Source organism: Phalaenopsis equestris, unplaced genomic scaffold, assembly GCF_001263595.1.
Source record: "Phalaenopsis equestris unplaced genomic scaffold, ASM126359v1 Scaffold000428, whole genome shotgun sequence".
Lineage (NCBI taxonomy): Eukaryota > Viridiplantae > Streptophyta > Magnoliopsida > Asparagales > Orchidaceae > Phalaenopsis > Phalaenopsis equestris.
The window spans coordinates 4,224,626-4,252,625 of record NW_018164869.1 but is presented as its reverse complement, the minus strand read 5'-3'; the positions used below and the strand labels follow the sequence as shown (position 1 = coordinate 4,252,625).

General features: G+C 33.1%; 1 protein-coding gene across 3 annotated transcripts; it reads left to right on the top strand.

Moving 5' to 3' along the window:
• Positions 1–646: 646 nt before the first annotated feature.
• LOC110027419 (cytochrome c1-2, heme protein, mitochondrial) lies at positions 647–24,101 on the top strand. Of its 3 annotated transcripts, none has more exons than XM_020728856.1 (8): positions 647–824; positions 2,009–2,081; positions 3,892–4,112; positions 4,759–5,038; positions 5,118–5,189; positions 22,310–22,426; positions 22,852–22,917; positions 23,742–24,101. In XM_020728856.1, the coding sequence occupies exons 2-8, from the start codon at positions 2,022–2,024 to the stop codon at positions 23,856–23,858; spliced, it is 933 nt and encodes a 310-aa protein (XP_020584515.1). In that variant the 5' UTR covers positions 647–824; positions 2,009–2,021; the 3' UTR covers positions 23,859–24,101. The 3 variants fall into 3 exon arrangements, with proteins under 3 accessions (XP_020584515.1, XP_020584514.1, XP_020584513.1); XM_020728855.1 differs by lacking the exon at positions 647–824 and adding an exon at positions 1,153–1,355; XM_020728854.1 differs by lacking the exon at positions 647–824 and adding an exon at positions 1,153–1,279 and having other exon boundaries at positions 23,742–24,100.
• Positions 24,102–28,000: the final 3,899 nt, after the last annotated feature.

Sequence of the window (28,000 nt, the reverse complement as noted above, 5' to 3'; positions counted from 1 at the left end):
AAAATTCAGTTTTTTGTGGTTTGTCGGGAACCAAATTGGTGTGTGATGTTTGCCACATTAGCGTCATGGTGCCTAATTTCATTAAGGGTCTGTATGACAACAAATGAGGTTTAAATTACTAGGGTTTAATAAATCCTATAAATTTAGATTTAGCAAATTCAGAAAGGGTTCAATTTCAAAAACTATTTGTCAACAAATATAATAAATCTTTTGAAACTGTTTCACAAATTCTGTGAGGATTTAAAAATTTGTTATGACAGTTACACATCAACAATGAATTAAAATAAAATTTCATAAATTATGTAAATTCAAATTCTTAAAACATTTCAAAATATATAAAATTTTCGTGCTTCTTTAATTTAATTAATATTTTATTTAAAATTATGATAATTAATCATTATATATTTACTAACTAATTAATTAGTAATACAAATTTTATTAAATTAATTATGAAATAGAGTTTTGACATCTATAAAAGATAATTAATTAGTTATTTACAACTTATAATTATTGAATGAATAAAAAAATTAATATTTATCTTTTATTAATTACCAATTCCTGATACATAATTATTTACATATAAGTAATCAATTAAATTAATAAAATTAACTTAAAATCAAATAAAATTAATAAAACGCTCGCCCATTTCCCTCCCCGTCTCTCTGTTTCGTCCAAAACCATCTCCTTCGTCATCGAATCCCTAGCGATGCAGTCACCGTAGGAGATAGTTGGGAACGTAAGGACGGGATCGCGGCTTCCAGTGATCCCAAACTCCCATTTTTCTCCTCCTTCCGCTCCTCTCCTACTCGAAACCATCGAGGAAGGTAACTTCTCCTCTTCTTTTTCGAGCGGAGCGTTCGTCGTCTGGCAAATTTAGGTTAAATCCAGCTTAAATCCTGCTCTAAATCTGTTACCAGAGGCCCTAAATATGCACCTAGCTTTTTTTGTTCAAAATTTTTTTCTTTTTTTATGTTTAAAATTTGTGTAAAAAATAATATTAAAATTTTATAAAAAAAATCGAAATTTTTAATATCTGCAAAAATTTGCGGTCCACTGGTTCTCCACATGTTCCATTTTGCCAACAGCCGGTAATTCATTCATTGGTGACCGGTACTATCCAGTCACGGGAGCGCCATGTTAGGAAATGGACTGGTATCAGAGATCTTCGTGACGGCTAGAAAATAGGTTACCCGTCTTCTCCGAAGTCGTATTTCAGGCACACGCCTGCTTTTCAGAGCCACCAGATCCGTCGCCGGCGACGAATTGGCTATTTCTGGAGGTTCTATTCTATCCTATTCTCCCACCCTTCCTTTCTCCTTGCTAGTTCTTGCTGCTACCCGAAACCGTTGAGGAAGGTAACTGTCGTCTTTCTCCTCCTTCTTCCCACACCCCCCCTGCTGCCCTCAGGCTTCCTCCTCGTGTCCTTCCTCTTCGCGCGCTTATCCGGATTTAATAAAATCGGAAAAATCTGGATTTATTAAATCCGGAGATTTAAGTTGCCCAAAATGACCGTCTGGGACCGTTTAAGCTAGATATCAGACAGCCCCTTAATATTTCAGAGGGAATCTATGATGCAAATTAAAGTTGTTTTAGTTGTTCTTGTCACTGGCATTGGGTTTTGGGCTTGAAAGTTAGGTGCTTAAGGTTTAAGGTAGAAGTAGATATTTTTGAGTTGAGCATGGTTTGTGCAAGTTTCAGAACTATTTTGTCAAATTGATTCATAGAGAGGTAATTTCTCTTACCTGCTTAGATGTTACCCATTGATTGTGCACTATATTAATGTTCTGTGAATCATAACAGTGGCTGAGTAATATAGAGTTTAAACTGCCATATGCATCTTGGGATACTTACCTTTCATTTTGGAATCAAACTATTACGCTTTCTTACTTTATTATCCATTTTCAGGAGCATTTATTTCGTATATATCTTACCTGCACCTTAATGTATATTTTCTTAAAATCTTCATTTAATTTTATTTTTTGACTTTCTATATTTGTTTTTGATGCAGATAATTTATTTAGATGGCTGCCAGAAGAGGCATTAACCAGCTTTTGAGCATGAAATTACATTTTAAGTCATCAGTAAGTCATGCCATTTTTTTTGGGCTATCCATTTTGTTATATTTATAGGAAATGACTAGACATTTTAATTAGTTCTCCAAAGTGGCAATAAGAAATTACAAATCATTCAAAAGTTGCAATTGTGGTTGCTAAGAAGTATATGGTAATGTAATAGCTATTCACTAGACGTGATTAGTATAAATCCAAAAATATAACCACCATTCAATTGATTGAAAACCACGCTATGATAGAAATCTATATTTTATCAAATTTGCAGTAATATTGTTCGTACTAAATCCAAATTAATATTCAGAGAGCACAAATAGAGTATTAGGAAAGATATTATATAATCAAGCATCTAGCTTTTAAAAGGAAATTTCTTCATCTAAAAATTTTCAGCCTCTACTTAGGTGTATTGAGCTACAACAAATTACACATTCAGACTGATTTTTTTTTTCAGATAGATTTGATTACATTTTTTACATGCCTTAGATCCATTTTTTATGGCCACCAAGTTCCCATTTGATTCACTTTTTTAAATATTCAGAAAATAAAACTGGCTGGATAAGTTGCGCCCCTTGCCACAAATGGAAGCTTTAAGAAATCACAAATCTTACTACAATATGCTATAGTAGAATAGGAAGACCCAATGGAGCTACCATCTCGAAGAAAAAGATCTCACATAATTTGTAGCTGTCCAATTTTAATGGAGGCTTGCAGTTCTCAAAATGAGAAGTGATAGGAGGATTGGGGGATTGATTTGCACAAAGTCCTATTTCAATGTAGGCTATTCTTTGCTAAAATTACCCTAATTTTCTCTTTCCTTTTGATTATATATGTTGCCATTTAGAGGTTATATATTAGTTGTACTATCATGACCAAAGAGTTATCAACTTGATTTTTTTTTCGCAGTTGGTTTTTGTACATCTATAAGAATTCTTTTGTTGATTAGCTGAATTTGTATGCTACTTTTTTCTTTAATTTTTACCTTGATATAGTTTTCTATAAGTGTTTTCCTTGAAAGACTATTAATAAGCATGGCTCTCGCAGACCTCATACTAAGAATGCTTTAACATCATGAAGTCTATGTTTGAGCACTATTTTGATTACTTTTTTTTCACTTGTAGCTGTTAAAGTTCCTTTTTTGTTTTTTTTCCTGCATTCTCATAAAGTTTCATTTTTTTTGTTTATTAGATTTTATGCAACATGCTAATGTAGACATGTTAGATGAGATCCACACATCTATTAGTATCACGCAATCCTTTATGACTATGGTATATGCTGATGGCTCATGATATCTTTTGTCAGCGCATTTCATAAGTTTTTTTATATATTTATTCATTTTGGTTGGTTATGGGCATAAATAAGTTGTGAAGGATTGTAATGTAATGGTAAATCTTTGCATGGAATTATATACATGGAGGCAATACTTGGATATGCATGACATTCAATCTTCTCGTTAGTTATTGACATGCATTGGAGTTGAACCTGTTTACTTTTTGTGAAAGATGGCTGTTTCCTACGCGATTTGCATTCTTGCTGTATAAACTTGCAGCTTGCTCCATCTATTCAACACTTTCATGGTTATTAAATAATTATGGCAATTTTTATAGAAGTTTCATGAAGAATGTAATTTAACTGAGCTTCACTTTTTGGATTATGAATAGCCTTTGCTTGTAAACTACTAGGTTTTTATATAGTTCCAAAGTTTGAAGTTCGTACTATAGCTGCATTCATGACATATTGTCCCCTTTTTAGCTTCAGTTGTCATTATGATTTACTCTTTGAGAGCATTGTTCTAGTGAGCTAATTTTTTAGTTTTTGCATGCAGATTCCATGGATGTCATCGTTTCTGGGGAAGCAGAATCCAGAGTTTGCTGGATCTGCCGGTATGTCATCTCTTAGAGGATTAGCACTACTTGGGGTTAGTGTTTCTGGAGTTTTAAGCTTTGCTACCATAGCTTCTGCTGATGATGAAGCAGAGCATGGTCTGGCTTGCCCCAGCTATCCTTGGCCGCACAAAGGCATCCTTAGCTCTTATGATCATGCATCGTGAGTATAGATCACTTCCATCTTTTTAAATAGGGACATTTACAGACATACAGCACAATTCTTATTTATTTACATATCTAAACACCTAAAGTTTGATATTTACATTTATGATACTTTTATACTATAACCCTATGCATGAAAAGTTGTATTTCACTTTCATAAAGTTAGTAATAGTGGTATTCTTGATGTGATGTTAAAGATTTGAGTGGCATGCATGTATATTTGAAAGTTTAGGTGTTAGATATGTAAATGTATATGATTGTGTGGTATGTATGTAAATGCCCCTTTAAATAAGTCAATTCAACTCGTGACTGTTCTTCAGAGTTATTTTTTGCTTTTTTATAATTGTTAATTTGCTTCAGAGGATTTTTTTCTACTTATCATTTCGTTGCAATTGTTGAACACGACTAACTATGAATACACATGGAAGAAACAACTCTTATTATTCTATTAAATTGTTCAAGTCCAAATACAAAATAGATGCAAAGCACAGAGTTACTCTTATTTTTTGTGAGAAATCCTCTCAATTTTTATATTTAATGATACTTTCAAGCTGTAATGTATTACCAGAATCCGCCGCGGTTATCAAGTCTATCATCTCAATTTTTATATTTAATGATACTTTCAAGTTGTAATGTATTTCCAGAATCCGCCGCGGTCATCAAGTCTATCAACAAGTCTGTGCTTCTTGCCATTCAATGTCTCTGATTTCTTATCGAGATCTTGTTGGTGTGGCATATACTGAAGATGAAGTAAAGGCGATGGCAGCGGAGATTGAGGTGGTTGATGGTCCTAATGATGAAGGCGAGATGTTTACTCGTCCTGGAAAACTAAGTGATCGCTTTCCTAAACCATATGATAATGAACAAGCAGCACGATTTGCCAATGGTGGAGCATATCCTCCAGACTTAAGCTTGATAACTAAGGTAATATTATTTTTTTTAATAAAAGAAAACATGTATTCAGCATTCAATCGATGCTTAAATTACAATACTATCCTTTCAGGCCCGACATAATGGACAAAACTATGTTTTTGCTCTTCTTACTGGGTACCGCGATCCCCCTGCTGGTATTTCGGTAATTTACGAATTCCTTTCCTGAGATGCAATACTTGATATGTTTAAGATATGTATCTTGCAATTTCATTTAGTTTGTTGGACATTAACCTTCCAGTATGAAATATTTCTTGATTTTTGACTTTATGGCATAAGCGATGTTGATTGTTTTTACTATTACCTTGTATCAGTATTGGATACTGAATACTGATTGAATTTTTAAAATTCAAATCTATATATGGATAATGCACTGAAAAACTCATCAGTCATTTATAATATTGTGATATAATGAGGTTTTGACCTTGAAATATTATAACTCGTGCATTAAATCATTGCATGAAATTGTTAATGCTTTGTTTTTAGGGTTTTTTACATACGTACCATAGGAAAACACTCACATCAAATAGTAAATATTACACTCATACCGCTCATCCCTTCCAAAATAAGCATGCATAACACTCCCATCTCCATCTTCCAATGCCATTCGCTCAACCCTGTTAAACCACACGACTTCGCCTTGCAAGGAAATGGGATTTCCGCTCGTCTCACCAATGCAGCTCCTCTTCACATGCCTAGAGTTCTTTTCTAGCCAACCACCTTACTTTCGTAATTGTTGCTCCTTCCTCTGCTAATCGAGAACCATTTGACTACCGACAACCTAACCTTTTTGTCGCACTGGCTGCTCCCCCGAGTCAAATCCTAGCCATTTGAAAGAAAATATAACTCCCTTAGATAAGCTGTGTTTTTTAAGTCCAACTACATTTATATTATACATAGCTTAACTTTGGTTTGCTAGATTATCTTAACTTGAATTTATCAGCTTGATCTAGAAAGACATCACTAAGTTTAATAAACTTAGATTTATCTGTTTGACGAGGAATATTATCATTCAGTTTTTGTTAGTTTAACTTTACTTTTTTTAGCATACCTTATAAATGATAGAGAAAACTTCTATTAAGTTAAATTTGATTAAGACTTATTTATGGTTAACTTAGGTTTCTTAGGATTGACAACTTAATTTTACCTGATGAAAAATAACTCTACTTGACAAAGAAATATAAGATTTTGATATATTTTGCTAAATAATATTTGACATGATTTTATTAGGTTTTGTTTGACATAATATTACATTGCTTAATTTTAATAACTTTCTTTAATGTCCTTCATTTATTTAATTATGATTAACTTTTATTTAAATTGTTTGACTTTGCTTTACAATTTCTTGGTTGATTTTATAAGGTAAGGCTATGATATATTTTCATTTAACATAACTCACTTTGGCTATGCTTAATATTGTATCAATTTGATTTACATAAAATGGCTAATAGGCTATTCTAAAATTATTTTTTAATGTTTGCATAATATAGCTAGTGGGATGGAGTTGAAAAACTTGAATTTCTTAGCCATTTGTATGTCATTTGTTTAATTTTAATTTTTTCTATTTAACATTACTTGAGATAAAGTAATCCGCAATTGTGTGTATGTGTGTTGTGTATGTGTGTTTGTGAGTATGTGTGTTTGTGAGTGTGTGTGTGTGTGTGTGGGTGGGTGCGTGTAATTAGGTAACATGAACTCTAGTCATTCATCAACAATAAGGAGTACCATCCAATTAAGTAAAGTGTACTGCAAATGTAATCACTTGCCAATAGAGATAAAATAATGATCGAAAATTTTATCGATGCACGCGAAACTGATTAAAAGACTGCATATATTTCAATTGATTGGATAATGATGAATTGTTAATAAATGCTATTTCATATCATTTACAAACTCATGACAAGATGTTATGAATGAATTTGAGTCTCTTGCAGTTAAAATGAGGATTTTGATAGTTGTCATTATTATAACTCTAGTGTACTCTTTATATTTTTAGTGTGTCTATATTACTTTTGATATTTTGTGTGTTGTAATCATCAGAATGTTGCCGGTTGTTCAAGATGGTTATGCAGTTTGACGTTTAATTAAATCAGTGTGTTGTAATCTTTTGTTTGTTCTGGGGGCTTACAAACCTATTGTACTTATGAACAACACTTAAAATTTGCTCTATTGTTCTATCTATAAAATATTGTGTTGAAAGTTTCATGTATTCATAAGCATATGGATATCTTGATATATATTTATGCTTATTTTTTATTTTTAATGAAATATGGTCTCAATAAAAATAAAAAATAATCATAAACTTATATCAATAAATCACATGTATTTATGAAAACATAAAACTTTCAACACAAAGTATATTCAACATGCAAAACCTGACAACACTTTCAACACAGCTAAACATGAAACTGTATAATCATCTTGAACAACTGACAACATGCTGACGATTACAACACAAAATATCAAAAGTAGTATAGATATACTAAACACATAAATAATACACTATAGTTATAACAATGATTGTCATCAGGATCTTCATTTTAACTGTAAGGAACTCAAATTTCTTCCTAATCAGCTCGTCGGGAGCTTGTAAATGATATATAATATCAATTTTTTAACATTTCATCATCATTCAACCATTTGAGCTATCTGTAGTCATCTCTTTATTAATTTAATACACATCAATAAAACTTTGTGCATTATTTGGTCTCTGATGACAAGTTAAAATAATGCAAAGAGGTGGTTACAGTCTAACATATTTGAAAAGAAAAATATAACACATGCAACGTACAAACTCACGTTAGAGAGGCATCCGGGTGATGGCGGTGACGGTTAGGGGGTTGGCTGAGGCGGGAGCAATTTTCTGGGTTGTAGATGAGAAGCGACAAAAATTAGGGGTAGCTGGAATAGCAGGGCAAGCAAGGGCGACAGTCCAAATAGCGGTAATGTATTGTTTGGGGCGGTTGAACAACATGAAAGCGATAAAAGGAAGGCATTGTGGCAATGGCAGCAAGCTGGAATAAGCTGGTTGGGGGGGGGGGGGGGGGGGGGGTGTTGGAACAGCAGAAAACAATTAGGAATGGTTGTTTCAGGGTGGGCAACATCGAGCGGGAATGGTTGCGACAGTGGCGGTGAAGGCGTGGGACTGCGGGGCCAAAGGAGGGCTGTCTTGTGGCTATGACAACGAGAATGATGGCTGGATAGCGATGAACTACAAAAAGACAACAATAGGACAATTGTCGAGGCAACAACAACAACGAGGAGGAAGGCATGGTAGTGTAGCAAGAGGGATGTAGGAAGGGATAGGGAATATAATTATCACCTGGGAACCAATATATAATTGAAGGACCACTTGGAACTCTAGGACACAACTCTTGAAGGGAAGAGAGATGTCAGAGGGTATGTTAATAGAAAACACACAAAAACTAAACCTAGAACATCAAAAAAATAAATATATAATAAGAGTATAATGAGGTGTGGCCTAAGATGACTGACAAACTTCCCACAATAGCAAAAAAACATGGATTGGTTCAGTCCATGCGCGAAACGACGGTCCACTTGATCTATGGACTGCAGCAGATAGTCTAAACAATCCCGTGGGAGGGGGGGAGAATCTCCCGCGCATGGAGGCTCTAGAGAAGCAGATTGTGCTAAAAAAAAATTGGGGTTGTCGGCTGTTAAATGACTCTTAGTTAGTATAGGGAGAAGCAACAATTACAAAAGCAAGGTGGCTAGCTGGAGAAGAACCCTTGGCGTGCTTGCGTGGAGATAAAGGACGACTAGGGTGCATGAGGGGGGAGAGTTTTACTGGCAAGACAAAGGAAGCCTTTCTACCGGGCGAGATGAAGCTATGTGGTTTAAAAAGGTCGAGCGAGTGGTGTTAGGAATGGGAGATGGAGTAGTATGTGTGTTTCTTTTGCAAATGATGGGTGGTATGGGCATAATATTTACTATTTAGGTCTTAAATGAGTAAACGTGGGTGTTTCCTGTGGTGCGTATGTAAAAATCCCTTAACTTTATGATCTCAGGCGAGGAATCCATTTTGTGAAATTCACCACAACCACCATTATTATCTCTTCCCCATTTGTACTGTTGAATTTATGAATCCTTATTCTTCAGCCTTTCTTGTTGAGATTTTCATCTCACGCTTCAAGTTCTTTTAGGCTTTTTTTTTGCATCAATCGTTGTAAATATTTAACTTTTTTTTCAGAATGAGTTTGGAAAAGTTGTGCATCTGTTTGCTTTGTTCACCATTGCATAAAAATAATAAGATCCATAAATATTTCATTTCGTTGTCTTTTTTTCTAAAGATTGCATGCATCTATGTTTGAAATCCTAAACCTTTATAAATTCTGCATCAAGTAGACTTCGCATACAAATTGTCTAATCCAATGCATTGAGCTTTAACTAGGGTTTGTGGAGGGGTTGCTGTACACATGCTACCCTACATTTCATAGAACTTATTTTCATGACTCAAATAAACAACCTCTTATCCAAGCCATCTCTAGGTCCATGCACTAACAAGTGGTTTCTGTTAACTCTTTTAAGTTCTGGCTCCCTGATGAGCATGATATGAGTATGAATGCCATCTTATTACACGTCAAAGTATTGATTCTCAAAACCACAATGTTTGAGAACATTGTGTGATAATATAAAAATACAATCCCATTTTGCAAGTCAGTTCCAACTCTTGTAAATACATGTAAAATAGGATGAATGGATCATACTATTCGATATACTCCCAATATATGCATTAATGGCATTATTACTGTAGAAGCTCTTAGTTGATATTGTTAGTATAGAAGCCCTAGGCAAATGTAGAACATCTTGTCATAGGTCACGGTTAGGGAACTTAAGGATGAGAAGCATCACTCAATCTCTCCTTGATGTTGTAAATTATTTGTTTGGCAGCCTTTAACCAATTGAATTCTCCTTTTTAGATTGTTTTCAATGGGATTCATTGTAATAATAAACTTTTTATAGACTTGCTTAAAATGTTTGCTGGGAATGAAAGCTATTTGCGTTGTGTTATTGGTAAACTAGAACCAATATAAATTTATCGGAAATATCCTCTCTAGACACAAAAAAGGCAAGAAAATAGCAAGGAAAATACGCTTCTTCATATTAACCAAAGCAAGGAAAGCCCTTCTCAAGTTAAGGTAATGCTTCTCTAGTCCTCTTCAATCTTGTTGAAATTGATATGTTGTTAAAAGGAATACCAAGTAATATGCCTAAAATTTAATCGAGCTAATACATCATTACTGATAAATGTTCATAATGCAGTGTTAACCTAAAAAACATAACCAATCATCAGCATTCTATCCTTAACGAAGCAAATCTTCTGGTCATTATCTCAATTGATTTTGTAAATTTTTGGTACCAGTTATGTAAATCTATTTCTATGTGAAAACACTCATTTGACCATTTTGAGCATGTAGTCATGTGAAGGCATAGGAAATCCATAATTTATATTAGTTCTATATTTGACATTGTTCCATGCTTATTTGTCAATTTTTGTCTTTATGTTGCCAACAATACGAGATATGCACAGCAAATAAGCTTGCTAATTCAATTCATTGTCTCAGTTTTTTGAGTCTTTTGAGCTTTAGTGATCGTGGGGTTCATTCTATGATGGAGTAACATAAAGTGAGAATGACCATAATCAATGACATCTCTAATGCCATATATTGGTTGAGTCAGCGGTGAATCATGGTATCATTATAGGATAAAGTACATACAATTATAGTAAACTTACATTAGAATGATGACTAGCCTACCATGATGAAAGGCAATACTCAATCACACGTAAAAGATGATGACTAAACCACTAAGAACTTCCCTTGTCCCCATGACAACTTGGACATAAATAAACCCTCTTAATGTACTCACCCAAAAAAAAAAAAAAAAAAAAAAAAAAAGATGATTGACACACTAGGTTTCATCCTTTCTCCGGCAATTAGAAATGACATGCATGAAAAATCCACTATTTATAATCAGCAGGACTTCTTCCTCTTAAAGTATATATGAAATTGCTCCCTCAAAAATCGACATTTAATTTTGATTGTGGTCAGGATGACTTGCAGGATGTTCGAGGAGAGATCTTCCAAGTCATCATCAATTTCAATAGAACATTCCTCAAGCTGATGCACTTAAAATCTTTTTACTTTTCATATATGTGATTTTCCTACTTTAGTTTTATCAACACGTCTTTGTGGCAGAATTCTAGGCAACGGGCTTCTTGCACTACTCATTGAAGAAGGATATAATATTTTTTGTCTTCCAAAAGGGGTTAGATGGTTAAAATGGCTAAATTATGTCTCCCTTCAGTTAGGAAATCATCTAGTAGCTGGAACGCCTTTTGATAAGTCTCCCAGATAAAGCTGAAAGGGAAATCCTTTCAAGATGCAACTAAAGTGGCACATGAATTTTCTTTGATATCCGACTTTAAATTAAGCTTATATGCTGACAAAATCATTACCTAATTTTGGAGTATCTTCTTGACATTGGCTCTATAGATTTCAACTCACAAGTTCGTATCATGCCACTCTAAACTTGACCGTCATGTGCGCAATATATTATGCTGCTTGTAGTGTCTTTACTGGTGATCAACCAAGGAAAACTTTGTTAAGTCTATTATTCTATTATCATAATAAGTCTTTCATTTTTTCACTTTCTGAGTTTCTTCAATGCCATGTTCATGGCATCTAAATCACTTGGCAAAATGTTGAAAGTGATCATTGTGCATAATATAAGGTTTATTGCATTGGAATCTAGTTATTAGCACTTTTGGAAGTGCTGCATATTAGAGGGTTCTTAGTCCCGAATCTCCTCGTCGAGTCCAATCATGAAAACACAAAAATTCTTTTAATCTTCAATTTTTTTTGACTTTTCTCCATTATCTGTGGCATATTTTCAATAATATGCACAACTATTGGGGGTTCTTTGTTGGCACTAAAATGTTAATTTTATATATGCTTTTACGCTCGGATTTGAGTAGGTTTAATCTGTTCGACATGCTATGATTGAGTTGGTTGTTGTCAGTCTCAGTCATTTGAAATTGAACAGGTCAATACTTTCCTAGTTGATCGTCTGGTCTTTCCTAAAGGTGCTTACAGATCTCCTTATTAATCCAAACTCAGTTTTCATTCTTTAGATCTCCATATTAATCCAAACTCTGGTTTCATTCTTAGTCATAAATCTGCTCGTTGAGTCCAATCATGAAAACTCAAAATCCTTTTAATCTTCAAAACTTTGACTTTTTTTCAGTATCTGTGGCATATTTTCATTAATATACACAGCTATTGGGGGTTCTTTGTTGGCAGTAAAAATGTTAATATAATATATGCTTTTATACTCTTATTTGACTAGTTTATGTTGCTCTTCATGCTATGGTTTTGTTGGCTGTTGTTCGTCTTAGCCATTTGAAATTGAATAGGTTGATACTTTCCTAGTTGATCGTCTAGTCTTTCCTAAAGATGCTTAGAGATCTCTTTATTAATCCAAACTCAGTTTTCATTCTTTAGATCATCATAAGTTCATTCCCAACTTAGCATAGCTAGAAACGCTAGCTCATCAACCCTTAGCATTATTCTTTCGATCATTCCACTGGGAACTTTACATTAAGATGACTATAGGATCTCACTCGACTTGGAAAGACCATAGGAGGAGTTCATTATTTATTCAATTCTAAGTCATATCAAATTTCCTTCATAGCTTTGACTTTAGCCAGCATTAGGTAGACTTATTCTAGGCTTGACCATAACTGGTCCAAGTGGATTCAGTTATATGAAATTGCTACGACACAAATCAACATTTAATTGTGGATGTGGTTAGGATGGTTTGCATGATGTTCAAGGAGAAACTTTCCGAAGCTTATTCAATTTCACTAGAACATTTCTCAAGTCATGTACTTAAAAAGCCTTTTTTACTTTGCATAAATAGGTTTTCCTATTTCAGTTTTATCAATGATTTTTGACATTTAGGTTTAATCAATAAGTCTTTCTGGAAGAATTCTTGGCACTGAGATTGCACTGCGTGTTGAAGAAATGTCAAATGTTTGCATCCATTTTCTAGAAGTGGGCTAGAGGCTGAAAATGGATTAATTATTTTTACCTTTGGCTAGCAAAGCATAGCACTCTTTTTTAAATTATTTTTACCTTTGGCTAGCAAAGCATAGCACTCTTTTTTAAATATACCATGTATGTTGAAAGTAAAATCCTTTCTTGAAGTTGTAATCAAGTGGGGCGTGATTTCTCTATGGATATCTAACTCTAAACTAGACTTAAATCTTGACAAAATCATTGGCGATTTTTCAGAGTAGCTTCTCAGCATTCAAACCCGACAATTCCTCATCATGCCGCTCTGAACTTGACATTTGAGTGATCAACAAATCATACCACTTTTAAGTATCTTTTCATTTGGACCTATAAACCAAGAAAAAAATTAATTAGTCTATTATTATGAATAAGTGTCTTAGTTTTCATCTTTTTGATTTCTTCCCTGTCAAGCTTATAGCGCTGTAGATAATCACTACAATGTAGAAAGTTATTATAATGCATAATATAAATTTTATGGGCTAGATTTTGGGCAATCTTTTCATGTAGTAGTCTCCCCGGTAAGGATTATATATTGGGGTTTTGTTTTGTGAACCACTTTGCACCGACCTATGAGGACCCTTTCAAGATGGATGCTATGAATCACAATCTTTATTGAACTCAACAACAAGGTTATGATGGCTAACACATTCTAATTTTTTGATATGAATCTTCTTATTTAGAGGTGGGGAAAATTGTACTCTTGTGGGTCAACTTCAACTCAACTCAAAAATTTTACTTTTAGTTTGAGTGAAGTCTGAGATGAGTTGAAATGGGTTATTTTTTAGCTAATTTGTTCCAAAGTTATTTTTAAAAATGGTCTAAATTCTTAATGGTGTATGTCTTCAAATTATTTTAGGGGAATTAATTTGATTTTATGCTAAAAAAATCTGTATTGAAAATTAATTTTCCATTAAGGTAAATCAGTTGAAAAGTATACAGAGCGGAGAAATGATATTTGTGTTATTTTTATTGATCTTAGGATGGTATATGATTAAGTCTCACATGAATTGATTTTGTATGCATTAATTAATAAAATTGTTCGTGTTAAAGTTACGTGAAAATTATGAAAAATATTTTTGGCTGAGCACTAATTAATATCACGAGTATTTTTAAAGTGAACTAAAGTTTTCCAATAAAAATAGTGTATTATATCAAGGATCAGTTTCTGAGTCTATATATTTGAATTGGTTATCGATATGCTTCTAAATGACATTCAAAATGAGGTGCATTAGTTCATGCTTTTTCATAGATGACACTTCTAATTTTTGTGACACGTGCTGAAATAAACATAAAGTTAGTATGACAAGAGAACATCATTTGTCAATATTTAATGGACAAAATGCTAAAATTATTAAAAGCTAGCATGCAATTTTAGTTTGTATGATATTAAAAATTATTAGTTAATATCGTTGAAATGATAAAGTGATCCGTAAGTGATAACTTTAAGTGTTGGATTTGTTTTTTAGATGAATAGGGATATGAATAAGGATGCAAATTCTAATGTTAATGCCAGGTAACTAAAATGGTGAAATGCCTTGAGAGTATTATACAATAAGGGAACATCATTAGGCAAAGATAAATTTAAAAAAACATAAATTAGGTTGGTTATATTGTATGAATCAAGTATTGAACGGTCAAAGTTTTGACAGTTAAGTTGAACGTGGCAGAAAGTCTTAAAATAGATACATGTAATACTAAAAATTATAAATTAAGAAAAGATTATAGTACAAGAATAGTTGCATTGATACTCATTGAAGATATGATACTTGAATATAAACTTAGGTAGTTTATACATGCACAACAAAGGTTAAATAACATCCTCATTAGATGGATAAATGAAATTAGTTTTAAAAAAATTTAAGAAGAAAAATGGGTAAACTTATGGCAAGATGGATAAAATTTTGTTTGAAAATGTTTTGAAAAGAACAAATTTAATACCTTAAATAACAATCTAATGGGAATGAATTGAAGAATGAGATTCATGAAGCTGAACCCAAATTATTGGGATAAGTCTAGTGACGATACTAAATACTCTCTATATGTGAAAATGCACGTACATTTATATTTAAATTAATATCGATTTGGTGTCGAGTGGATCGAATTTTGTTTTGAGCGAACTATTCGTGAGTCGAAACAAATCAATTTTGATTTCGAGTTGCTTAAAATTGAGCGATTAGCTAGTGAATTTCAACTTTCAAACAATATTACCGTTTTCTTTAAATGGACATATGATACCTAGATCCCTTCTTAGGTTGGGAAGCCTTATGGAGTTTATTTTTTCCTTAATGAAGTCTAAATTTGGATGTCTTGAAAGTCCTCAAAACAGTCGCTAAGGTCCTACAAGAAATTATGAGGAATTGCTATGGAATAATCAAGTAATGGTTAAAAGCTCAAATAGGATTTATGCTACTAATAAATTATTTCTTAATTTGATGTTAATTAATGAAATATTTTCTTTATTAATGCTTTATAGATTATTGTCATGTTGATTGAGCTTTGAAGTAGTATGTATGTCACTAGGGGGCTATTTGGCTTGTTGAAAAAATAATTTAATGTGAAAGTAATGTATCATTTTGGACTACTTTGGAGTTGTTTGGTTCAATATAAAATAAATGCAAGGCTTCTCAATTACTCATTTGGTTTGAAAAAAAAAAAAGAACTCAATATGAAATTTGCCCCTTAGCAGAGGTGGTGGGCTGGGAGGGGCTAGCGACTGATGGTAGCTAAGCACCGGGTGGTCGTGGTTAGGGCTGCAAATAATCCGAGTTCGAGAAGGTACTCGCAAATCGGCTTAATTAAAGCTCGTCTATGATCGTTTTATTAATTTAAATTAATCAAACAAGCTTGAACATCTTTTATAGGTACTTATTTATTAAATGAACAAGCTTGAACAACTTGTTGTTTGGTACATTTATGTTCATGATCAATATCATTTCAAGCTCGTGAACAAGCTCATGATCAAGCTCGATTAAGGCTCGATTATGACTCAATTACAACTTGTTCATGAACAATATCGTTTAAATATTTATTTTTAGGCTCAACAAACATTATTTTATATAGCTCGTTTATTTTTCTCAGCAAGCTGTTGAAATAAAGCTTGTGTGTGGCTCGATTACGACTCATTTATTCTGTTGAATGTGCTGCTCGTTAGCCGTCTTTATAAGACTATATATGAACTGAGCTTGATTAGAGCTCGAGTTGAGCTCGAACAGAGTAACTCTAAACGAGCTTGAGCTCAAACAAAATTTTAAAATCTCGAATCGAGCTCGAACGAGCTCTTAGTAAATGAGCTCAAGCTTGAGCAAGAACCTCAGTTTGGTTCAATTCATTTGCCGCCCTAGTCGCCATCATTTGTCGCCCTAGTCGCCAACTGCAGTAGGTGCAGTTTGACACCATTTTTAGTGTATTTTGAAAGTGCTCAAATACGACGAATTTTAAATACACTTGAATTAAACTATTTATTGCATTTTAGATTCACTGCAATTTTTTACCGAATTCCTTTTTATTAGCCAATCAAACAATAAAAAACTGGAATTCCATGCATTTCAAATGCAATACACTTTCTTTTTAGCCAACCAAACCACCCTAAATAAGGACCATAGCTAGGCACTATTTAAATTATGTCATTAATGTTTGCTTATTATCCTTATTTTATCTACTAATTAAATAGATCATTTTCTTATTTGCTCATAAATTGATATTGACCGCTTAATTTGTTGTTTATTAATATAAATTTGGATTAGCATAAGGTATTAGCACTAGCTATTTGCTTTCTCAAATAGATAATTACCATATCAAGTGGTTGCTCTTTTTAACCACTCAATTGGGGTGCCAATATATCGATTAAATATTTTTAAATGAAACTAAATCAATTATTTAGCATATACTTTAAATTTATACTATCACGCATGTAGTTGGGAGTAGTATGATTGATATCGTAGTTAAACCAAACCGAGACGTAGGACACAATTTTATTATTGACTTAAAACAAGGTTACAATGAAGACTAGAAATAACGAAAGACAACACACAAAGCAAAAGCACAAAACAAAGGATTACAACTAATGACTCAACAAAGAAGACACAACCGCTTGATGGGGAGGGGGCCGACGAGGGGAGGCTAGATTGGTGGTTGCATTGAAAGCCAAAGAGGTTGGGATGATGTGGAAAAAGTAGGACAACAGATTGGCACTGATAACGACGTCAAATTGCAGGTGGAGAGGAGCAGGAACGACATCGAGGTTGGATTGATAACTGCGGTGAAGGTCGGGGAGGTGAGGCTTCTGTGGAAGAAATAAGATTGTAGGTTGGCGATGGTGATGGCTTTGAATCACAACTGGAGAGGAGCAGAGGGTGCTGGAAGGGGCAGCCAGAATGTGTGGCTTGCAGGGGAGCTGCAAGAGTAGGTGACAGGTGGAGTATGAAGGAGGGCAGCAGGGGCGGCGGGGTCGAGATATAGCTGAAACACTATCTCGACATCAGATACAACCCTCGAAGGAAAAATACAAAGAGTAAAACTTGAATTCAGATATAAAAAACAAGACCCCTAACTCTAAGCAAATCATCTTATATTTATAATGAGGCTAGGACTTTATTTTAGTCAATGCTTAAATCAAATCAAATCAAAATTTTAGATTTAGAAAAGAGGAATAAAATATTCAGAAATTATTATTTGGAAATTCAATTTAAGAATGATATTATAATGGAAATTTAGGAAAGAAAAATAAATATAGCTGAAGCACTATCTCGGCATCGGATACAACCCTTGAAGGAAAAACAACAAGAGTAAAACTTGAATTTAGATATAAAAAGCAAGACCCCTATCTCTAAGCAAATCATCCTCTATTTATAATGAGGCTAGGACTTTATTTTAGTCATTACTGAAATCAAATCAAAATTTTAGATTTTGGAAAGAGGAATAAAATATTCAGAAGTTATTATTTGGAAATTTAGTTTAAGAATGATATTATAATGGAAATTTAGGAAAGAAGAATAAAAATATTCAGAAATTTTGATTTGAAAATTCAGTTTAGGAAAGAAATTATAATGAAAATGTAGATTTAGGAAAGAAGAATAAAAATGTTAGAAATTTTGATTTGGAAAGACTTATATTAGGAAGATGCTAAGAAGGAAAGAGGGGAAGGGGAGAGAAGGGAAAGGGAGGAGTGGCAGCTCTCCTCCCTTTGAGGACCGGTCGGTCCTCCATAACCCCTGCGTCAGTGTTAATTGGTTAACCATTGGACCAACTGTTTTTGTGTTTAATATCAATCTCTTGCTTGCCCCCACCCATGATAAGTTTGGAAAGAGGATAAATTCTCAAGTGAATCTGAATCAAATTAACATGATTTCAAACTGAGCTTGGTATGGTCTGGTTCCTAATTTTTGGCGCCTGCTATGATCATAAAATATACAGTCCTTGATTGAGCTTTTTGATTTTTTATTTACGAGTCATTCCACTCAATTTTCTGGCATCTCAACATGGCCTTAATGAATCATATTTATGTGGCTTCAAACAGAGCTCTGTTTGCTCTGGTTCCAAATTCTTGGCATCAGTGCAAGCCTCTCGAGTTACCTGATTGCTCTGGTTCATGAAAAGCTAACGGACCATAGTTGCAAATCTCATCCTTAAAGCCTCAATTGCAAAAAAAAGTTAATTAATGTTCTTTTGTCATTGCATGGTATTAATGCTAGCTTTGACAAATAAGATGATAGTAAAATTTTCTTGAACCTCAGTATAGAAAATTAATCCATTCATGTTGGCAAGAATCTTTGTGCATGCCTTTATTGATCTGGTCTGTTTTATCTCCACAGCTCGGATCATCTCACCTTCATTTTTTATTTATTCGGATTTATTGCTCACCCACATTCTCTCTGAAATCTTTTCATTTTAATGCCGTCCATTTCATTCAAGATTCGACGAAGTGTTATTTAAGTGCAGCTAAATCTAATATACATATTCCTGTTAAAGCATCTGCATGTATTTTGAATGCATTTCCTGGAAGTTTTCATTTGATCGGTGATTAAAATCTCCATTGACAAGAAGTTCAACGTTGCCTCAACAGGATTTGTTAACCTCTCAAGTTATAGGTGGCCTTTATGTTAAAGTTTATATCTTCTAATTTATTTATTGACACCAAAAAATTTCAGAGGATCTTCTGCTGCCGTGCCATGTAGCACAAAACATGATATTCCATCATAGAAACTTGTAGGGGCATTTACATACAATACCGCACAATTTATATATCTAACAACAAAACTTTACTTTTAATATTTATATATCACCCAAATCAAATCTTTAATATCACATCAAAAGTACCACTATTTTAACTTTTAAAAAGTGAAATACACCTTTTCATAAATAGATAGTGTGGTATTTACGTAAAAAATAAAGTTTATGGGATTGGTTATGTAAATACATAATTGAATGGTATGTATGTAAATCTTCCATGTACTTGTATTGTACTGAATTTATGACCGCTAAAGGAACATTTAAAAAAAAAAGGGGATATAGCTAGTTAAGGAGTGGAAAAGTAGGCAAGAATTGTTGATTTCGCTTGAATATGTTGGACTTCTTCCCACCATAATATAGGTTTAAGTGAATAGTGATATCAGAAAGATCATTTATTGATTATACTCTAGAGGGGCCCATGTTACATATATATACTTCATACTTTTGCATTATGCTTTGTTCTTGATTCTTTTCACCACACCATTTTTAAGTCAAATTGCAATGTCAAGCTTATGACTATAATATCATGTTAAATACACGTGTTTACTGTTTGTGTAATTGAGCTGGAGATTTTATTGTAATACTGATTAAATCTCCTTGCAGGCTATAAAGTATCAGGTTTCTTTCAGAGGTTGTTGTTTTACTTCTTTTGATAGCTGTCGCAGAAAATCTTTGACCATATTAATTTTGCTAGTCTCAAAATTTTTTTGATCTGAAGAAAATAAATCATGTATCATACTTCATGATGTTTATATACAATTAGCTCATCATCAAGGAGTAAGAAATAGTTGCTCTCCATAAAAAAAATTAAAAAAAAAACAATTGTCGATTCTTTGCATACGACCTTCATGGTTTTATGGTGGAAACTCTTGCTGAAAATGAAAATGCTTGTTACGCTTACCTTCATAAAATATGATAATATGCTCTTCATGCAGACCCTATTTCTACCCAGCTGTGAATATTTAGCATCATGGTTTTAGAATCATCTTCTTGCTATGCATTGATAGCAAATGACTGTGGCACGAACTCAAAATTGCCGGTGATTTCGAAGATTAAGGGTCTGTTTGGGGCAGCTGCAGCATCCATCTTATCCAAGTAATTTTGATAAGCTACTGATCGACAGCTGATCTGAATAAGCTGATTGACTGCTTGATTTGTGCGTTTAGGAAACAACTGATTTGCAGTTGTTTCTGGATAAATGATCATTCTGTGCTCAAATTTAGTTCTTTTACTAGTATAACATTCATTTTGTGCTAAGTGCAAATTGAAGTAATCTAACTAGCAAAACAGCCACTTAATTTTGTGCTAAGTGCATTGAAGAAATATTTAGACGTACTTATCTTCATTATTTTTTGAATAAATATATAAAGTAAAACCACTTAATATTATATCATTTAAATATAGGAGATATATCATGTGTTAACTTTTTTAAGTGGAGTCCCAACATCTTGATTTTATTTTATATTTTCTTTTTTTCTTCTTTTGACAAGGTAAGTCGTATTGAAATAAATTCCATAGACTTTTCCATATTGTTTGACAGAGCTGTTGATTTATTTCGATTGAGGAAAAGAGGGAAAATTAATACTCCATAGAAGCAGAAGGATAGTGAAAGATTAGAGACTCCATTATTACCTTGGGAGCAAGATTAATCTCCTCTTTAGATGTAGAAGCTTCGGTAAGGATATTCTGGTTGAGCGAGTTCAGATTAAAACTGAAAAATAAATATGCCCAAATAACTAATAGCTGAAAGCAAACAAATGATGGGACTAGTTTTCCAAAAATTCACCTAGCATTCATGGTTGAATCAAATAACTCTACGTTTTCACGCATCCCATATGGCATATTCGCGAGCATATGATGAGCTTCTTTTGCTGGGGCAGAGAAAGCTGGATGAGTTTCCGCATCTTAAGAGATTGGGATCAAATCAAGAACAACAATAATGTGAAAACTATAGAAACGGCAGATTGGAACCTTGGCTTTGGGGATTGCACTTCTTTCCTCTTGTAATCGGACCTTGATTGCTTGAATCTGGGACTCCATCGCGGTTAGGGTTGCGTCCTTAGCAGTGAGATCGGGTATGTTGGTGAAAGGCACTGGGGGTTTTGGGACAGGGTTTCGCCTCAGTTCATGTATTGGGAAAAAAAGAGGCAGAGATTACTTTTGCGTGCTAAGACGAAATCCTGGAGCTCCATAATGCGAGCTTTAAACAAGAAGACAAGCTTGTCAAGTGAAGCGGAAGAGGGCAACCGCGTAAAATGCCAAAGGAAGCTTTGGACCGTGGGGCTCGACCCGCGGTCCGCATTTAATTAAAGAGGCAAACATCATTTTGGAAAACACTCTCCAAACGATTTTTTTAAACGGTGAGGCGAATTTTTCGAAACGCCGCCGCTGTTGATAAATTGTCCCAAACGCACCCTAAATAGGAAATCAAGTCTTTAGCCTAAAAAAAATAAAAACAAATAAATATATGTTTGTGGTATAGAAGTCATGTAAAATAGCTCGTAATAGTAAAATCCATGGTTTTTTTATTAATTGTGATGGTGCACTTTTTACAGCAAAGTTGATGAAACTTTCATTTTCACTGAGTGCCATGTTTGTTTGTTCCTTTTTTTAATCGAAAAAAGTGTCAAAATGATCCTCATAGTCATTGTAGGGAGTCATTTTAGTTCCAGAGTCTATAAAAATGTCAATTAAGTTTATCGAATTTTTTAATCGGGGCTAAAATAGTCTCCAAAGATTGCTTTTTTAACCCGTATTAAAGGACTTTGGGGATTAATTTGACACTTTTATAGACTCTCGGACTAAAATGACACCATGTAAATAGTCAGAGGACTACTTTGGCACTTTACTCTTTTATAATCAAGTCATTTGTGCTCTTAGATATTATTTTGTTTTCCTTTTCTAATAAATTTTCATTTTCTGTCTTTTGGAGCATGTTTAGATCCGAGATGGTTTGCACTATAATCCATACTTCCCTGGTGGTGCTATAGCTATGCCTCAAATGCTTATTGATGGTGCTGTTGAGTATGAAGATGGCACTCCTGCCACCGAAGCCCAGGTATTTTATTACAGTTTTTATTCATATATATTTAATTTGGCATATTCTTTGGTTTTTATTTTTGGTGCATTTACATCCGTAGCACACAATTCTTATTTATTTACGTATCTTACACTTAAACTTCCATATTTATTTACATATCTTACACTCAAACTTCCATAGTTATACATAGCACTCAATCTTTAATTTCACAAAAAATATGAATATTACCACTTTTTAAATGTGAAATACACATTTTCATGCATATGTTTAAAGTACGAAATTGCTATAAATGTAAATATGAATGTTTAAATGTAAGATATGTAAATACATAAAAATTTTGTGCTATGTATGTAAATTTCCCTTTTTTGGGGGGTACTGGACTATTTTATCTGATGTCAGTAAACCGGCTAAGATGTTCAACTCTACCTTTATTTTCATTATAGATGGGGAAGGATGTTGTCGCATTCCTTTCATGGGCGGCTGAACCAGAGATGGAAGAGCGCAAATTGGTAATCTTTGCTTTTCTGACTTGTTTGCATGATATAAATTATAGGATTCAGGTCTTTTTTTTTTTTTTTTTGCTCCACATTTTCCTTATTTTATATATATATATATATATATATATATATATATGATTAATGTGCTTAAAAATGGGGGATTTAGCACTTAGCTCTTGTATTTCTGCATATGCAATATATAAATCATTGTAGTTTCCTATTGTTTAAAATTCATCAAAAGATATGCATGAAAAGATATTGTTGTTTTCACGTAAAGCTAATGTCATGATATTTTTATTGTGATTTGGAGATTATAAATATAGATATATTTATATATTCGAATGTAAATAAACTAAAAAAACTCACTATTCTATATGTGCTCATTGTTTATTATTATTATTATTATTAGGGCCATTGACAAACATACCATCCATCTTCTATATAAACTTTTTTCTTTACATTTCATACCACCCAAAATCTTTTATGTTACATTAAAAATACCACCATTTTGACTTTTAAAAATGAAATACACACCTTTTCATGCATAGGTAGGTTGGCATGCATGTAAAAATTGAATTTTAATGTTAGATATGTAAATGCATAGGAATTTAGTAATATGTATGTAAATCTTTATCATTATTATTATTATTATTGAGTAATGTGTAAAATCTGCATTGTATAGTTTCAAATATGGACTCTCCCCAAGTAGAATTTTAACATCAACTCAGCTATATAAAACAAAATTTATATCGAACATTGATATTTTTACAAAACAAACCTCTTTTTTTGTAAATAACTTAATATCTAATTGGGGGGTGGTATCAATCATCATGTAGATGGGATTCAAATGGATCTTCGTGTTGTCTCTTGCTCTGCTCCAAGCCGCATACTATCGGCGCCTGAAGTGGTCTATTTTCAAGTCACGCAAGCTGGTTCTCGATGTCGTCAACTGAACTGATCATTCTCAGGAAATAATTTTGTGCAGACTAGCTCAATAAACAACTTTGGGTTTATGTAATTGCCAAAGGGATTTTTCTTGAGCCCAATTCTTTTCTCCCATTTTGCAAGGAAACAAAATAATCCTTACAAAAATACTTGTTGTTGTTGATGGTACCGTACAACTTTTTCCTTTTTTTTGGGTCTTTTTTTTTTTTCAAGTGGAGATAGATGCATTATCATGAGACAACGTTTGTTTTGTTTTGTTTTTTTGTTTTTTGAAGATTTTATGTGTCAAATATGTATGGGATTTGATCTTATAATCTTGTTATAATGTCCAAAAGATTTATGAAGTAACATTATGGACACCTACTTCACAGTACCTTGATATTGTCATGATTTGGAGAATCCTTTACAAAGCAATGACTGCTTAAAGGTCTCAATTTTTTTTTTTTTTTTATACTTTACATCCGTTGAACATAATTTTTATGAATTTACATATCATAGTACCTAAAATTTGATATTTATGTTTATAACATTCTGGTGTGGTAAATTTGTGAAATAATTTTTTCGAGCAAATCCATAGCCTATAATGTTTGAATAAAGTTGTTTGTCACTTCCCAAAAGAGCTCTTAGAAGTGGTTGCAGCCCAAAATACTTTTTTTGGTTTTACACTAATCGGTGTGAGATTTTTTGCCCGTGATATTCTTCTTCACCCAATCACGTCAGGGTCCTACTGGATTATGGAGAGCCTAAAAGTCAGTATCTTGGCTCTGATACTACTTGTCACCTCCCAAAAGAACTCTTAGGGGTGGTGAGCAATCTAGGACTTAAATATTATTTTTTGACCCTACACCTAACTGATGTGGGAGTTTTTGTCTGTGACATGTTGCATCAGTTATATATATGCTCGTAAAAAATGGCATGCATTGCATATTCTTTTAGCTGTAAAATTAAACCATATCTTATTTATATAGTATCTTGTTTATAGCAGAAATGTATTCTATAAGATGTTGGATTATAAAAAAATGAACCGATTATTTTATGTGGTTCAATTATTTTATGGATTATAAAAAAATGAACCAATATATAAACAAGGAAAGCTCAAGGATCTATGTGATTCAATTATTGAATACTGTTGTCAAACATAACCGAAGGGAAATACTTTATAATTATGTGTTTATATATTCACATGTTTTATTTATTTACAAAATTAAAATACGATTATTATTTTAGAACATATTACAAAAATCTTAATAAGAACATATAGAATCTCAAATCTATATATTTTTCAGTTTCTTCTGATTCTCAGAGTTGATTATGATACATACAAATACATTAATTGAGCAAATCATTTTTTAGGATGTGTCAAAAATAGAAATTAAAAATTGCATGGTTTAATCTTTATTTTATGATAAATTCATTTTTGAGGTAGTGTGTTAAACTTAGAAATAAAAAATTGCATATATGATGTTTATTTTTTCTTAAAAATTCTCATCTATTATAAGATTTGTTATATAGTTACTTATGTGCATGGTTTGTGAACAAGAGCAAAATATCTACTCTCCAATTAGGAGAAAAATGTTCAAAGTATAATCTAACCGCTAATTTCTAATTTAGTTGTCATTAAGACTTATTGTATGTTGGAGGATTTGTGAAGGTAGACTTATTAATTGGTCTTAGAGTTGAACATAGATCCAACACACATACATGTAATTTAAAAGTAGTAGGAGGAGACATTGGAATTTATGTGTAAGAACATAGAAAAGGGAAAAATTAGGGTCTAGCCCAGATGAAGAAATTCATAAGTATGTAAGTACAACAATATGTAATTTTTTTCACAACTGAGAGAGCATGGTTACAATTTTATACTAAATACAATGCTTGTTCGTATATCATGCAGAGAAAACTTCAAGTGTCTAGAGGAAATCACCTTATTTTGAATATAGTGGTTGTAAGCAGTTGCCGTCAGGATTTATTGTGAGATCTTTAATACAACATTATTCTTTACACAGATTTGGGATGTGATGTTAGCAAGTAGAGTTTGCTGATGGCGATGAGTAGAGGTAGCCGACGTTGTTGACTGGTGGATGACGAACGATAGGAGGTTGTCGATGGTAGTTAGCATCTACGAATGCAGGAAGTCATTACTGGATCTTCAATACGACGTTATTCGGTATACCATATTTAAGATAATAGTTAACAAGCAGAGTTTGTTGACGACAGTGAGAGGCCAGTCGCGGTCAACAACAACTAGCGAGTGGTGGTCGATGGTTGTCAGAAGTTTTCTTCGGATTTTCAATCTAGAACAACACTGGAATTTAACTTCTTTCCGGTCTAAGAGAAGCAATGAGTTTGATGAAGTGTTCTCTTTGTTTGTCAATCGTTTCACCTTCATGGTGGTTGATAAAGCGTTCTTTTTGCTTGTTCCTTGCTCCTCTCACACCAGAATGAATAGGGAGCCCATTTTCTCAAGGAAAGCTCAAGGACTAAAAACTCTCCCACACTAAACTCAAAAGAAGATGCAATGGAGGAAGAAGAAGATGCGGAAGAGGAAAATTGACTTAAGAGAAGAAAAATATGAGGGGAGAGACTTTTACCTTACTAAGCACTTTGTTAAGTACTCACCCAAGAGTTCTCCTCCTCTCTCAAGCTCTCCAAGGACAAAATAGCTCAACAAAATTCCCCCCAAGGGAAATCTCAGCTGCCTTTTTTTCTCAAAAAATCCTCTAAAAAAATGGCCATTGAGCTCCTCTAACCTCCCTTGAGCCTTTTCCCCAAAATGGCAAAATACACATGTAAAGAGCTTTTCTCCCCAATGTCAGGCATGCAAGGCATTTGCTTTTGATTTGTCAAGCCATGGAGTATCCACTTACAACTCATGGCCAGGAAAACCCTCTATGTGGCCAATCTCTTGTCACAAATGGTTTAAAGTCCAAAACAGGTTATTTGGTGGTGCCAAGGCACTGTTGTCATGACATAGGTGTGTCAGGTTCGTAGCATAGGCACACTAGTCCAAAGTGGCTTAAAGCAAGTTTAAGCATCTCTTTGGGCTGAGTTCATGTAGAAGAAATATTGTATTTCCTCTCATCCTCTTGCTTATACAAGAACTCAGCCCAAAGAGATGCTTTGGCCCTAAATCAAATCCAAAGCTTAATTGAGTTGATATACATAGAACCTTCAATGGACCTGAATCCCAAGCCACCTTCAAACACTCACATCTTCAACTTAAGCCAATGAATTTGGGATGAGAAGCCACTCCACGAGAATTTGTTGAACATCCTTTCCACCCTCTAGATGATAGATTCAGGCATTTTAAACATTATAAGGAATAAAGAGAGATAAAAGATAGAACACTTTTAATACAAAATAAAAAATGTATTTTTTTAATAATCAAAACCTACAAAGTTTAAATAACACATTCAAAACACAATATTTTTTAACATAAGAAAAACTTCTAAACTTTGAATATTTTGACTCAAAATACACAAATGTTTTTCCACACAATAAACATCTACATAATTTAACACTGCATTCAAAACGTATAGCATATATTTTTACATAAGCAAAACTTCTAAAATTTGAAAGATTCCATTCAAAAAGTGCAATGCATTTTTCAGATAATCAAAACCTATAATGTTTAAATATTTCATTCAAAAACTAATACATTTTTACTTCAAAAGAGAGGCATGCATATTCACACAAACAAAGAAAAAAAATGTGTCAAATCAAAATCTATATATCGAGGATATGAGCATGTGAGCATTGAAAAACATACACATGAACACTAAAACCCTTATATTAAACACATAACCACATAGGAATTGAGTGATATGCATGTAAAACTAAAATTAGGTGTTAGGCATACAAATGCATGTAAATTATACGACACATATGTAGATCCCAAATATAGTTGTTAAAGTATAGAAATATGTGAAATCAAATGACATTTATGTAGAGACGAAATTTAAGCATTAGTGAAATGACATTTATTTGGAAACCTTAATTTGAACATTAAGTATACAGATATAAAATAAATTTCAATGGCATGCATGGAAATCTCATACTCTTCATTTTGCTTTAGATTTAGACTAAGCAAATTACTTTGAATGAAAATATTTAAACATTGTAGGTTTTTATTATGTGGAAAATAAATTGT

Coding starts and splice junctions, on each gene's coding strand:
- LOC110027419 (XM_020728856.1), top strand. CDS start 2,022: ATGGCTGCCAGAAGAGGCATTAACCAGCTTTTGAGCATGAAATTACAT. Junction 5,039..5,117: donor ACTTAAGCTTGATAACTAAG/GTAATATTATTT, acceptor CTATCCTTTCAG/GCCCGACATAATGGACAAAA. Junction 5,190..22,309: donor ATCCCCCTGCTGGTATTTCG/GTAATTTACGAA, acceptor GAGCATGTTTAG/ATCCGAGATGGTTTGCACTA.